This window comes from Pinus tabuliformis, chromosome 2_2 (assembly GCF_031772625.1).
Source record: "Pinus tabuliformis cultivar Carrire ecotype Pingquan chromosome 2_2, CPIR1, whole genome shotgun sequence".
Taxonomy (NCBI): domain Eukaryota; kingdom Viridiplantae; phylum Streptophyta; class Pinopsida; order Pinales; family Pinaceae; genus Pinus; species Pinus tabuliformis.
In genome coordinates, this window is record NC_142300.1 from 621409084 (window position 1) to 621425414 (window position 16331).

The 16331-nt window shown below is 34.0% G+C and overlaps 1 protein-coding gene across 1 annotated transcript; it reads right to left on the reverse strand.

The window, feature by feature from the left end:
• Window positions 1-9877: 9877 nt before the first annotated feature.
• Window positions 9878-10636, reverse strand: LOC149194182 (uncharacterized). Its single transcript, XM_089407574.1, has one exon. The coding sequence runs from the start codon at window positions 10634-10636 to the stop codon at window positions 9878-9880; it is 759 nt and encodes a 252-aa protein (XP_089263700.1).
• Between the last annotated feature and the right edge of the window lie 5695 nt (window positions 10637-16331).

Genomic DNA, 16331 nt, shown 5'->3' on the forward strand with positions numbered 1-16331 from the left:
TCTTCGATGTACATTCTTCAAGCTTCTCAACAATTCTTTAATTTCTCCTACTAGCTTATGATCCATGTCTCGCAACATGGATTAGTACCCGGGGGTTCTTACAGCACCCGAAAAATGTTTTATCTTTAAAGAGCTTGAATTTTTAATCTAAATGAATAAAAACTAATTGCAATAAAACTTACCAAACTTGAAATCCTCGCTTATTTGGACAACCAAACTTTGGAGTGACCCCAAACCAAAGTGGATGTGTGGCTCTTCACTCACATATTACCATCATCTCTGCACTCTAGTTTCCCTGTTACTAAGATCACACCAAAAACTTGTGAAAGAAACTATGCTCTAATCCTTTTAGCACCTCCCAGTCAAGGGTGCAAAAAATGTTGGGGAAATTATGTGTAATAATTCCAATATTAAATTATCAATATGGGGTCGTAAGACTTAGAGGCGCAAGTGCAGGTAATGTAGGATTAGAGCATCTAACCTAAACTAGAGTAAGAAAATCAATTTATTATTTAAGTACAAAATTTCTATTTATAGTTTGAAACTAAATCAATAGATGAAAACATGTTCAAACAATACGAATAAGAAATTACTGTTCAAATAAAACTAACTCTAATCTACATATGCAATATTAATCACAACCCAAGAAATAAAATTACCATTCACACAATTTTAATCTCAATCTAAGTAAATAAAATAACTCAATGTAAGATTTGTCTAATCTAAGTACAAGAATCCAAAAATAATTCAAAATGAAATTAAGCCTATGCTAAATCTCAATCTCAACAGAGTTCATTCTCACTCAAATGATGTTTAAACTAAAGAAATGGATAATTCAAACAATATTGCAACTAATCAAATCCCTGGGACATGAGAAATTAATAAGCATAAAAAGACGAAATGCAATTCTCTTTAAACTGATTGCATTATGTATCTAACTCAGAAATCCAATATTATAGCTAAAATTATTAAACTTAAGAAATATCGATTCATATCATCTTTCAATCGTAAAAAAAACTCTAATCCTATCCTGATCATATCAACACTCACACACTCCACTCGTAATCAACATTGTCTTACTATTTTCCTGAGCATTAATCGCAAATGTATAATGCTGCAAAACATGGTAACGTATATAAAGTAAATAGAGGATAACAAATTCATTTCTAGACTTGTGATACGGTGATTAACTTCTGTTTATTTATTGTCTCATGCCATGCAACTGTATCAAAAGTATTATTGATATCACAGATCATTTCTCGGCGAATCCTTGTTGATCATTCGACGACTAAGTAATGAAATCTACAACATTCAACTTCAAATTACAAAACAAAGTAAGAATATTGAGTGCATAAATGAAAACATTCAAAGAACTAAGTAATGTTTAAAAAAAATCCACTCTGCAAATATAATCCCTATGATTGGAATGAACTGCAGAACTTGCTTCCAGGTTTTGGTAGGCCCTTGCCACTCCTGGAGAAAGCTTAAACTAACTCAATGTTGTTCAAGAATCAGACACCATAATACTTATGGGAAGCTTATTTCCAACTCAAGTTTTGTATTAAGAGTTTAAAATATAAGTTCATACACATACATCCTAGCTAGGCCTTCTGACGCAAAGCTCCACAAAGCTTATTATGACAATATTTATTTGATTCCTATCTTATTCTTATATGTTCCCCCGAGATATAAAATACATCAGTTTTTTAAGAGGTTCAACCGATGAGGCCCGATCTAACAAAATAACCACAAAAAGTAAATAGATAATTATAAAAACTAATAAGAGTTGTATGAAATATTCTGTACTCATGACTGTGCTCGAATATTCCCCTGACCGTAAATCCTTCATGGTAATGTATTTTTCCAAACTGTTTCTAGGTTACATAAATGAGGGTACTCTGAAGAAAACCCATGTTTCAGAAACTTGATAATATTATCCATTTTATCATAAGTTTGATATCATCACCTACATGAATTTTACATTCTGTACTTAACTTGTAGGAGCTAGTTTGATTGGCTCGTGAATAATTTTGGTAATTGAACCTAGTGGAAAATGAAATCAGAAAAATCATCATTAGTAAATCATGAATAAATCATCTATAATTATATAAAATATAAGAAAACTAGCGATAATCAACCATAACGTGTAAGATGTGATTTGGTGATAAGTTGTGAAATTACGGTATGAAATGAGTTAAAAATGTTAGAATTTAGGTTATGAAATAGTGGTTTTGTATGATGGAAAAATAGAAATATTCAAGGCTCAACATCCCCCCATGCTTGAGGTTTTTCATGTCGTCATGCAAACAAATCTCTTGCTCATTGAAAATTCTAACATTGTTTCGTAGATGTTGGTTCTTGTGGAGCATCATTGCTTGAATATTTGAAAATGCTGGTTCTTGTGGGGCAACACTCTACATATTAACATATGATTTTGATTTTAGAGCAATACAAATTGAGGATAGGAACGGGATGGATGAGGGAGAGATGATGGATAAAAATGAGGTGGTGATGGAGATGGTGAATGGGTGCTTGCATATTCTTTCATCATAATGCCAATGTCTATAGGTGGTTTCCTTTATCATTTCATGGAAATAATGACTTCATCCTGTGAATAGAGGGCTTGGCGAAGAAACTATAGAGACTGCCTTTATGAATACACTGTAAGGAATTTCTTTTAACATGGTCTTGTAATCAGAGTGTAAGTCTTTTTATTATGATTAATGAATGGAAGAAAATAGAAGGATAATGGTTTATGAAAGATGAAATGCATGGAATGAGAAGTGGTGAATCATTAAGCTTCTTTAACCTTCTACTGAATTAGAGAATCATAAGCCAAATTTACCTCAAGTTTTACCTTTGTTGTTGATGTGCCCAGTGTTGCAACATGAAGTGGAGGATGGAATGGCTGGAGATGATGTGACTGCTGATTTGATCTGCTAAAGAAGGCTGAAGGATGAAGGATGAACTGAAGGTCCCCTTCTCCCCCATGCCTGAGGAGTTGTATGTCCCCAAACAACTGAGAAAAGGTGACTGCTGTTGCAAATGAAAATTGGAATTGTGATACAAAAATCCAAACTGCTACAAATCTGTGTTGAGATCACAAAACCATATAGTCTTCAACTGTTGCACACCCATGTGCAATCTTGCATATGTGAATAAACAGTGTCAATTTCAAACATAATCAAGAATCATTAGATTACCGACCATTGAGGAGGTCGTTAACCAATGTGAGATATCCCACCTTTGATGTCAATGGGAATTAGGGCACTAGGTACATTCTACTAGCCATGAATGGATTTGTCGAAGTCGAATGGACTACAGAATTCATCCACCAAGAAACATTGATGTATTTCCTTAGTAGATGACAAGGATACCTACCATTAAGGCATGCCGGCTCTAAGGTACCTTATATACCCCTAACCTTGGTCCTAGATAATTTGTTGATGTTGATGAGACAAGGCTTGTTGGCCAATGGGCCTTAAGGGATCCCAAATCAACCAACTTGAGTACACACATAATGACTTGAAAGATACATTATTTGAATAACTCATACAAATTTACAAGATTTACTGGGAACCTTGCCTACCAGTTACCTAGTTTACAAGCAAAGTCCCTACCTAGTTGCACCACGCAAGCTAGTTTTCACAAAAGGAATTATTTTTCTCTTTACTATTTTCATTTATTTATTTAATAACTTTCCTACTATAATGAAGAAAAGATGTCCTCCTTCAAGTGAAAAATAAATTCCAATGAATCCATGTGCAGATCAGGCACAAATATATATTCATGTTCAGATTTAAAATATAAAATTTAGAATGTACATGAGCATAAGAAATTAGTAGCTTTGAAAGATGTGATACAAAGATTACTTGAATATGAGAGTGGTACTTTGATTGGAATGTGATCTGGAACCAATTCTCGATGTGATCGGGTGGTATTGGTGTATTTCTTTGTTTGGACCACTCTGAAAGTCCTCCTCGGTCATGTGAGGCAAACTTGGATAATGTGTCTCCGGAATGCATACAAGGCTTGTTGATGGGCATGGTGAAAGTTATTCGATATTAGGTTCAGCTAGATGCTCCCCATCATATTTGGTACATGATTTAGCAATCTCCTTGGTAGATAGGAAATAGGAATCAAGGGAGACTTCCAAATCCTTTTTTGGCTGTGGAGAGATAGATATTTTCCTGAATGAGGTCAGGATGAACTCTTCTTGAGAAGCAGATACTCCAGCTTCTGCTAGGACTTGAGAAAGTGCTTTGAGGGACATTCTTCAAGCATATCAATCATTCTTGAATTTCTCCTACTAGTTGATTATCCAAGTCTCACAACATGCATTAGTACCTGGGGGTTCTTACAACACCCCAATAATGTTTTATCTTTAAAGAGCTTGAATTTTTAATATAAATGAATTAAAACTAATTGTAATACTTACCAAACTTGAAATCCTTTCTTACTTGGACAACCAAAGTTTGGAGTGACCCCAAACCAAATCAAATGTGTGGCTCTTCACTCACGTCTTATGGTCATCTCCACCTTCTAGTTGCCCTATAACTAAGATCACACTGAAAACTTGTGAAAGAAACTATGTTGTAATCCTTTTAGCACCTCCCTGGGAACGGTGCCAAAAAATGTTGGGGAAATTATGTGTAATAATTCCAACATTAAAGTATCAATTTGGGGTCGTAAGGCTTAGAGGCACAAGCACAGGTAACGAAAGATCAGAGCATCTAACCTAAACTCGAGTAAGAAAATTAATTTAATATTTAAGTACAAAATTGTTATTTATAGTTTGAAACTAAATCAATTTATGAAAACATGCTCAAACAATACGAATAGGAAATTACTCTTCAAATAAAACTAAATCTAATCTACATCTGCAATATTAATCACAACCCAAGCAATTCAAATTACCATTCAGACAATTTTAATCTCAATCTAAGTAATTAAAAAACTCCATCTAATATCTCTTTAATCTAAGTACAAGAATCCAAAACTAATTCAAAATGAAATTAAGCCTATGCTAAATCTCAATCTCAACAGAATTTATTCTCACTCAAATGATGCTTAAACTAAAGATATGGAAAATTCAAACAAAACTACAACTACTCTAATTCCCGGGACATGAGAAGTCAACAAACATAAATAAATGAAATGCAACTCTCTTTAAACTAATTGTCTTATGTAACTTACTCAGAAATCCAATCTTATAACTAAAATTATTAAAATTAAGAAATATCGATTCTTATCATCTTTCAATTGTGAAAAAACTCTAATCCTATCCTAATCATATCAACACCCACACACTCCACTCGCAATCAACATTGTCTTACTTATTTCCTGAGCATTAATCACAAATTTATAATGTTGCAAAACTTGGTAACGTATAGAAAGTAAATAGATGATAACAAATTCATTTCTAGACTTGTGATACGATGATTAACTTATGTTTATTTACCATCCCATGCCATGCAATTCTACCAAAAGTATTATTTAGATCATAGATCGTTGCTCAGCGAATCCTTTTCGATTGTTTGACAATTAAGTAATGAGATCTACAACATTCAACTTCAAATTACAAAACAGAGTAAGAGTATTGAGTGCAGAAATGAAAACATTCAAATATCGAAGCAATGTTTAAACAAAATTCGCTCTCCAAATATAATCCCTATGATTGGAATGAACTATAGAACTTGCTTGCAGGTGGTGGTGGGCCCTTGCCCCTCCTAGTTCAAGCTTAAAATAGGTCAATATTGTTCAGAAATCAAACACCCTAATACTTACAGGAATCTTACTCCAAGTCATGTTTTGTATTAAGAGGTCAAAATATTAGTTCATACGCATACACCCTGGATGGTCCATCTTAGGTAAAGCTCCACAAAGCTTAATATGAAAATATTTCTTTGCTTCCTATCTTATTCTTCTCTATTCCCCCGAGATACAAAATACATCTACTTTTTAAGAGGTTCAGCCAATGAGACCCAATCTAACTAATTAACCATAAAAAGTAAATAGATAATTATTAAAAATAATAGGAGTTGTATGAAATATTCATGAGTGATTTCAGATTAATCTGGGTTGGGTCCTATTGTGTGTAAGATACCGTTCCCTTTTTTAGCACAACAGGTTTATCCAAACTGTGGTTGTGGCCAAAAATAGTCAAACCACAAATTTGGCCTCAATTTTGTACTTAAGATTGTGCTGGAATATTCCCCTAACTGTAACTCCTTCATGGTAATGAATTTTTCCAAAGGATTTTTGAGTTACATGAATTAGGGTACTCTAAACAAAACTCACATGTTGGAATCTTGATATTCTTCTCCATTTTCTGACAAATTTGATATGTTCACCTACATGAATTCTGCATTATGTACTTAACCTATAGCAGCTAGTTTGATTGACTTGCGAAGAATTTCGGTAATAGAACCCTGTGGAAAATGAACTTAGAAAAACCATCATTAGTAAATCATGACTAAATCATCTCTAATCATAGAAAAACTAGGAAAACTAATGATAATAAATCACAAGGTGTAAGATGTGATTTGGCGACAAGTTGAGAAATTATGGTATGAAAATGAGTTAAAAATGTCAGAATTTAGGTTATGAAATAGTGGTTTTGTATGATGGAAAAATAGACATATTCGAGGCTCAACATCTCCCCATGCCTGAGGGTTTGCATGTCCTCATGCAAACAAATCTCTTGCTCATTGACAAATTCTAACATTGTTTCATAGATGTTAGTTCTTGTGGAGCAACATTGCTTGAATATTTGGAGGTTATGGTTGTTGTGGGGAAGCACTCTACATATTAACATATCATACTGATTTCAAAGGAATACAAATTGAGGACAAAAACAAAATGGATGAGGGAGAGATGATGGATAAAAATGAGTTGGTGATGGAGATGGTGAATGCATGCTTGCATATTCTGTCATCGTAAGGCCAATGTCTATAGGTGGTTTCCTTTATAATTTCATGGCAGTAACAACTTCATCCTATGAATAGAATGCTTGGAGAAGACACTATAAATATTTCCTTTATGAATATACTGTAAGGAATTTCTTTTAACATGGTCTTGTAATCAGAGTGTAAGTCTTTTTATTATGAGTAATCAATGGAAGGAAATAGAAGGATAATGGTTTATGAAAGATGAAATGCATGGAATGAGAAGCGAAGAATCATTAAGCTTATTTAACCTTATAATGAATTAGAGAATCATAAGCCAAATTTACCTCAAGTTTTACCTTTTTCATTTATGTGCCCGATGATGCAAGATGAAGTGGAGGATCAAATGGATGGAGATGATGTGACTGTTGATCTGATATGGTGAAGAAGGATGAAGGATGAATGATGAATTGAAGTTTTGAAGGATGAACTGAAGGTCCCCTTCTTCCCCATGTCTGAGGAGTTATATGTCCCCAAATAATTGAGGAAGGGAAACTTTTGCTGCAAATGAAAATTGGAATTCTAATACAAAAATCCAAACTGCTGCAAATTTGTGTTGAGATCACAAAACCATAAAGTATTCAACTGCTACAAACCCATGTGCAATCTTGCATATGTGAATAAATGGTGTCGATCTCGAACATAAGCAACAATGATTGGATTAATGAGAATATTTTTTGATGGAAATCACATTATAGTATTTTTGTCGACGTGTTTTGAACCAATGAGTGTGGTTCATCATCAGGACAAGTTGACGAACCAGATCATGACTACAGGTTAAATAGGGAGAGCAGATCTTCCAACAGCTATATTTGACTAGGAATCAACTATTTTGACTGAGAAACGACTAAATTTTGACTGGCCAACTTGACTGGACCAAGGGAGAGGAAAAGTTATTAATGTTATGATTATTACCAAAATCATTGTTATATTTATTACGAGCAATTGAATAAAAGAAAATTTTGTATTCAAATTTTCTTTTTAGAAAATTAATAAATTAGTTTTCCAATTATAATTAAAAATATATAAATGGTTATTAAATCATCAAGGAAGTTAGTTTTTGGCTACCTCAAAATTGTTGTTAGGAATACTAATTAAATGATTATGTATATTGCGAAATAATTATAAAACAAAAACAATACATCAATAATATAGTATGGAAAGACATGTAAAAATATACCTTCCTAATTTAATATAATTAGATAAAAAAATAGTTAATAAGTTATTATGCAAGATAGTTTCATTTATTATTAATATCATAAACATAAAATGTAAGAATTAACATACAAGACCCTGACCTATTAATAGCCTATCTAAAATAAAACACAAATGAATGGTCTAATAAGGATATATATATATATATATATATATATATATATATATATATATAGATATATACATATATACATATAGACATATACATATACATATATATATATATATATATATATATATATATATATATATATATGTCTAGATATATATATATATATATATATATATATATATATATATATATATATATATATATATATATATATATATATATATATATATATATATATATATATAGATACACACTGATGTGGAGTACTAAATAAATGTATATTATGAAATCAAAACCTTAAATAATTTACCAAATTAAATATATATAAATAAATAGTTAGTTAGTTATTATGCAAGTTAGTTTCTAGAAAGACCTATTAATCTGCCTATATAGAAAGAAAACAAAAACCAATTATAAAAGGAAATATATCTATATATAATAATAATAATAATAATAATAATAATAATAATAATAATGTGGAGGGAGTGAAGGAGAATAGAGAGACGAGAAGGGAAAAAAGGACAATGATCAAACAAGGCAAGGAGGGGGAAAACAAGGAAACCGAGCCGGGGACGGGGGGAGGGAGGGAAAAAACGGGGAGGTGGCTAGGAGGAGAGGGCAGGGATCCAACAACTACTAATTTTCCAGCCGTCATCTCTATTGAGGTTTCTCGGTCTTCTTTCAATTTCTATGGCTTCCCTAAATTTCTAGTGATGGAAATGCGCCACCTTGGCCATAACATAGGCTTCCTCAATACATACATGGTGCTTTGTCTTCTCTGCATGTTTAGCTAGGGCGGAAGATAGAGTTCTCCTATGTTTTATGTCGGCTGAGTGTTCATTAATCCTTTGGTTAATAGAGAGACCAATCTCACCAACATATGGGGTCCCACAGGAGCATGGAATAACATAGACACCTTTCATGTCCTTGGGGTCAATTGGGTATTTTACCAATCTAAGGGAGTTACGTATGGTGTTAAGGGGTATAAAGGTAGAGGGAACATTATGCTTCCTGAGAATTCTAGCAATCTTATCAGTCATCCCTTGGATGAAAGGGAGATGAACCCCTAAGACTTGCTCTTTAGGTTCTTTCTTGACCAATGAATTCTTGTTGGCTCCGAGGAAAGATTTCTCATCGAGGTGCCTATTATAACCATTATTCGAAAAAAAAATTAAGGAGATGAGACTTCTCTTTATCGAGGCTCTTTTCATGAGAGATCCTAAGAGCCTAGGTAGCTAGCATGTTCAGAACACCTAACTTTTGAGCGGGGAAATGATGGGAACTAGGTTGAAGATACTGCTCAGTATGAGTTTTTTTCCGAAACACTTGGTGGGAGACCGAACCATCATCATTCCTTGAAATAAGAACATCGAGGCAGGGAAGTTTCCCATCAACTTCCTGCTCCATATTGATTTTTGAGATGATTGAAGAAAAGATCCAACTCTTCTTGGCCATGGGGCCAAATGACATTCGTGTCATCCACAAATCTCTTCGAAAGCTTGGGAAGGAGTTGGGTAGAGGCCAAAGCCTTGGATTCAAAATCTTCCATAAAAAGGTTAGCAAAAACTGAGGACATGGGGGAGCCCATGGCAACACCACAGGTCTACTCAAAGAACTCACCCACAAAGATAAAAGAAGTTGAAGTGAGACAGATCTCCACTAAACGAGCGGTATCAGGGTCCATGAGGCGGTTGATGACATCGATGGCCTCTTTTATAGGAATGCACGTGTCAAGGGATACTACATCAAAACTAACAAGCATGTCCCCAGGGTCAAGCTTTAATCCCTTAAGCTCTTCGACGAAAGAAAAAGAGTCTTTGATAAGAGACTCTGTGAGGTCAACTAGGGGTTTATGTTTTAAGGCAAGGAATTTTGCCAGAAGATAAGTAGGACCACCAATGGTATTGACAATGGGCCTCATGGGGGCCCCCTCTTTGTGAATCTTTGGAAGCCCATAGATCCTTGGAGTAATGGGGCTACTCTCAATTAGCTTATGGCTAATGGAAGCCACAGTGTTACTAGACTTGATGGCAAGAGCCACTGCCCTTGATATTCCTTTCAGGGGATTGTTGGAGAGCTTCTTGTAGCTTCCACTATTACAGAGATGATCCAACATCTTATGTCGATAATCCTCTTTGTCAAGGATGACGACAACCCCTTCTTTATCGGCTTTCAGAACCACTATATCTTTATTGTGGTTTAAGGATTTGAGGGCCTCAAATTCATCCCTGTTGATGTTGCTTCTAGGGGGCTTAGCCTTCCTAAGGACAACAATGCAATCTTGCCTTATAGTGTCCTTAATATTATCAGGTAAGCCCTTAATCCCAAACTCTATGTCGCATATAATGTCTTCTATCAACATATTTTTAGGGGTTAGGGCAAAATTTAAACCCTTACCCAAAAGATTAAAGACAAAAGAGGGAAAGGAGAGACTAGAGAGATTGACCACTTTATTAGAATGAGAGAAAGGAGGAAGATTATTATTATTACTATTATTTTTATTGGGATTAATAATACTATTATTATCACAATTATAATTCATGGACCTACCATAATAAAGGTTATTATTAATAATTTTATTCTTGTTATTATTAGTCAAAACAATATATTTCTTATTAATAAAACTATCATAACTATTTTCAATATTCATATTATTATTCTGAAACGCATCGACAAACATACTATAATGTGATTTCCACCGAAAAATCTTCTCATTAAACTTATGGATCACAGAAGCTTAAATTCAACAAATGATTGGATTACCGACCTTTGAGGAGGTCGTTAACCAATGCGAGATATCCCACCTTTGATGTCAATGGGAATAAAGGCACTAGGTACATTCTACTAGCCATGAATGGATTTGTCGAAGTCAAATGGACTCCAGAATTCATCCACCAAGAAAAATTGATGTATTTCCTTAGTAGATGACAAGGATACCTGCCATTAAGGCATGTAGGCTCCAAGGTACCTTATCTACCCCTAACCTTGGTCCAAGATAATTTGATGATGTTGATGGGAGAAGGCTTTTTGGCAGGTGATCCTTAAGGGATCCCACATCAACCAACTCAAGTAAAAACATAATGACTTGAAATATACATGATTTGAAGAACTCATATAAATTTACAAGCTTTATTAGGAACCTTGCCTGGCCGTTCCCTGGTTTCCAAGCAAATTCCTTCCCCAGTTGCACCTGACAAGTTGGTTTTTAGAAAAGGACTTATTTTTCTCTTTACTATATTAATTTATTCAGTTACTAACTTTTGTACTATACTGAAGAAAAGATGTCCTCCTTCAAGTGAAAGAGAATTTCCAATCAAGCCATGTGTATATCAGGTACAAAGATATATTCATGCTCAGGTTTAACATATGAAATTTAGAATGTACATGAGCAAGAAAAATTAGCAGCTTTGAAAGATGTGATACAAAGATTACTTGAAGATGAGAGTGGTACTTTGATTAGATTATGGTATGGAACCAATGCTCGATGTAATCCTAGTGGTATTGGCCTATTTCTTTGTTTGGACCACTTTGAAAGTGCTCATCGGCCATGGCAGGCAAACTTGGATAATTGATATCCAAAATGCATACAAAGCTTGTTGATGGGCATGGTGAAAGTTCCTCGATCTCAGGTTCAGATGGATGCTCCCCATCATATTTGGTACATGATTTATCGTTCTCCTTGGTGGATAGGAAAGAAGAATCAAGGGAGACTTCCAAATCCTTTTTGGTTGTGGAGAGATAGATAGTTTCTTGAATGAGGTCAGGATGAACTCTTCCTAAGAAGAAGATACCCTAGCTACTGCTAGGATTTGAGAAAGTTCTTCGAGGGAAATTCTTCAAGCTTCTCAATCATTCTTGAATTTCTCCTTCTAGTTGATGATCCATGTGTCACGACATCGATTAGTGACTAGGGGTTCTTACAAAACCCCATAAACATTTTATCTTTAAAGAGCTTGAATTTTTAATCTAAATGAATTAAAACTAATTGCAATAAAACTTACCAAACTTGAAATCCTCGCTTACTTGGACAACCAAAATTTGGAGTGACCCCAAACCAAAGTGGATGCATGGCTCTTCACTCACGTTTTACCATCATCTCCACCCTCTAGTTTCCCTGTAACTAAGATCACACCGAAAACTTGTGAAAGAAACTATGCTCTAATATTTTTAGCACCTCCCCGAAAACAGTGCCAAAAATGTCATGGAAATTACATTTGTAATAATTCAAACATTAAATTATCAATCCCGGGTTGTAAGGCTTAGAGGCATAAGCACAGGTAATGCGGGATCAGAGTATCTAACCTAAACTAGAGTAAGAAAATCAATTTACTAAAGTACAAAATTGCTATCTATAGTTTGAAACTAAATCAATTGATGAAAACATGCTCAAACAATACGTAAGAAATTACTGTTCAAATAAAACTAACTCTAATCTACATCTGCAATATTAATCACAACCCAAGCAATATAAATTACCATTCAGACAATTTCAATCTCAATCTAAGTAAATAAAAAAACTCATTCTAAGATTTGTTTAATCTAAGTACAAGAATCCAAAACTAATTCAAAATGAAATCAAGTCTATGCTAAATTTCAATATCAACAGAGTTCATTCTCACTCAAACGATGGTTAAACTAAAGCATTGGACAATTGAAACAAAATTGCAGCTAATCTAATTCTTGGGACATGAGAAATCAACAAGCATAAAAAAACGAAATGTAACTCTCTTTAAACTAACTGTATTCTGTACCTAACTCAGAAATCCAATCTTATAACCAAAATGATTAAAATTAAGAAATATTGATTCCTAACAGCTTAAAATCATAACAAATCTCTAATCCTATCCTAAGCATATCAACATTCACACACTACACTTGCAATCAAAATTGTCTTACTTATTTCCTGAGCATTAATCACAGATTTATAATGCTGCAAAACTTGGTAACGTATAGAAAGTAAATAGACGATAACAAATTTGCTTGTAGAATTGTGATACGGTGATTAACTTTTGTTTATTTACCATCCCATGCCATGTAATTGTACCAAAAGTATTATTTAGATAACAGATCATTGCTCTATGAATCCTTGTTGATCATTTGACAACTAAGTAATGAAATCTACAACATTCAACTTCAAATTACAAAACAATGTAAGAGTATTGAGTGCAGAAATGAAAACATTCAAAGATCTAAGCAATGTTTAAACAAAATTCGCTTTGCAAATCTAATCCCTATGATTGGAATGAACTACAGAAATTGCTTCCAGGTGGTGGTGGGCCTTTTCCACTCCCAGAGAAAGCTTAAACTAACTCAATGTTGTTCAGAAATCAAACACCATAATACTTACATGAAGCTTATTGCCAAGTCATGTTTTGTATTAAGAGTTCAAAATATGTTTATATGAATACATCCTGGCTGGTCCTTCAAAGGAAAAGCTCCACAAGAGTTATTACGAAAATATTTCTCTGCTTCCTATCTTATTCTTCTCCGTTCCCCTGAGATACAAAATACATCGCTGTTAAGAGGTCGAGCCAATGAGGCTCGATCTAACTAAATAACCATAAAAAGCAAACAGATTATTATTAAAACTAATCGTAGTTGTGTGAAATCTTCATGAGTGATTTCATATTAATCTAGGTTGGGCCTTGCTGTGTGTAACAAACCATTCGCTTTTTTAGCACAAGAGGTTTATCCAAACCCTGGTTGTGGCCGAAAATAGACAAACCACGAATTTGGCCTAGATTCTGTACTTAAGATTGTGATGGAATATTCCCCTAACCTCATAACTCCTTCATGATAATGAATTTTTCCAAACCGGTTTTGGGTTACATGAATGATGGTACACTGAAAAAAACACACATGTCAAAATCTTGATATTCTTTCCCATTTTTTCAAAAATTTGATATGTTCACCTACATGAATTCTACATTTTGTACTTAACTTGTAGTAGTTAGTTTGATTGACTTGTGATGAATTTCAGTAATAGAAATTTGTGGCAAATGAACTTAGCAAAACCATCATTAGTAAATCATGACTAAATCATCTCTAATCATAGAAAATCTAAGAAAACTAATGATAATCAACCACAAGGTGTAATATGTGATTTGGCAACAAGTTGAGAAGTCATAGTATGAAATGAGTTTAAAATGTCAGAATTTAGGTTATGAAATAGTGGTTTTGTATGATGGAAAAATAGACATATTCGAGGCTCAACATTGCTCCTAAGGCAATCAGGGTATTTGGAAGAGTTGTTCCACCAATATGAACAACTACCATTGGGTTCCCAGGATCTTCATATTTAGTAGGTGTATTATCCCCTAACATCAATTCTGATAACTTTAGCAGGGGATCCTAAAGTTTCCTAGCTATATTTTTGACACATGATTCTTTAACTATTTTAGCATAAATTAGAAAATGTCAGATTGCTTGAAGTAAACGAATCTGAACATGCAATATTTTTAAGTCTTTTAAGAAGTCAAATTTAGATTGAGGAGTGTTCTTGAATTCAGTTAATCTTTTAGGATAAGGGGGTGGGAAAAATTCTCATTACTTGTAGGTGTTACAGGTCTCACAGTCACAGTAACATCAATTGTTATAGCGACATCGAAAGTATTACTAGGCATTACAATGGTGTTAACAATATCACCAACTGTTAAAATTTCATGGTTATTTCCAATTGTTCCAACACTAGTGGTAGCATCGACTATTATAACCTATGTTTTTATAAAGATCCTCGATTTAAGCTTTTTTCTCTTCATGAATTTTATTCCTCATTTTCTATCATAGCAAGAGAAATGGTGTGGCTTACTATCCTTCCTTGTCCTAACTGTATTTCATTGCATTCCACAAGTGAGATAAAATAGGTACGAAGAAATTGTGTCTCAACTTTTTCCACTGGATTATTATTTGGGTTAGGGTTAGGTTGTACAAGTAGATGGGGATGTAGTTGAGGACCACTCATAGGTACATTGGAGGGAAGTTGTAACTATTGTTGTTGCATTTGGATATTGATGGGCATTTGGGTAAGAAGAACAATCCCTTACTATGGTTAAGGCCATGAAGGAGAAGGCCACTAAGGCTAGGGTACATGGTATTGGATCAAAGGGGGATTAGGAGGCTACCATGGAGCTACTAGATATTGCATTTATTGGGGAATTTGTTGAAGACTATACATACCATAACAATAATTAAAATAAGAGAAGGGTTCTTACACCATACCTAATGGCCTAGACTAATAGGGCTTCTTAGTGCCAATGAAATATGTTGCTTCAGTATCCTCCCTTATCTCTCTATGTATTTATTTTAGTTTAGGTAACGAGGGAAATTTTTCTATAGAATGATCCTACTCGCATAAATTGTAGCTATTAAGTGGGAATTCCCTCAAAGGATGTTTATTCCTACATCGAAATTAGAATATAGCCAAAACTTATTCTACTTCAATTTTTTTCTCCTTTCCTTGCAACACATCGATTTGAGAGGACAATGAGCTCATAATGTCAGTTTTGAAATTATCCAGCAGGTTTTGAATCTCTACCCATGTTGCTCCACTATTGGCTAACTTTAAAATCTTGGTAGAAGCATCATGTGTCATGGTCTTGTTTCTTGTTGATCCTCTAGAACTCCTTTGATAAAGTTGAACAATTTCATCATAAGGTTCCTTGGATATATCTCCTTTCCCCAGGGGATTTAGCATGTCAAGTAAGTCATCCCACATTACTCTAATCAAAATCGTCTTAACTATTTCCTTATCCAAATTGCTATGATGAGATCTTTGGAAATTATATTGAAGGAACTCAACATACTCTTAAAGGTTTTCATTTGGTGTATGAGTTATCTTAAATAGCTCTACCCTCTGATCTCTAGAATGATAGTATTCATGATAATTTTCTAAAATGGTATTCTTCATCCCATCCCAAGAGGTAATAGATGCCCCACGAGTCCCATAAACCATCTTATTGTAGCTCCTTTTAATGTAGCTAGGAACAATTTTATTTTATTTTCATCAGTGGTGTAATCATAACTCCCGTAGAGGACATCAAATTAAAAAAAAAGTATCT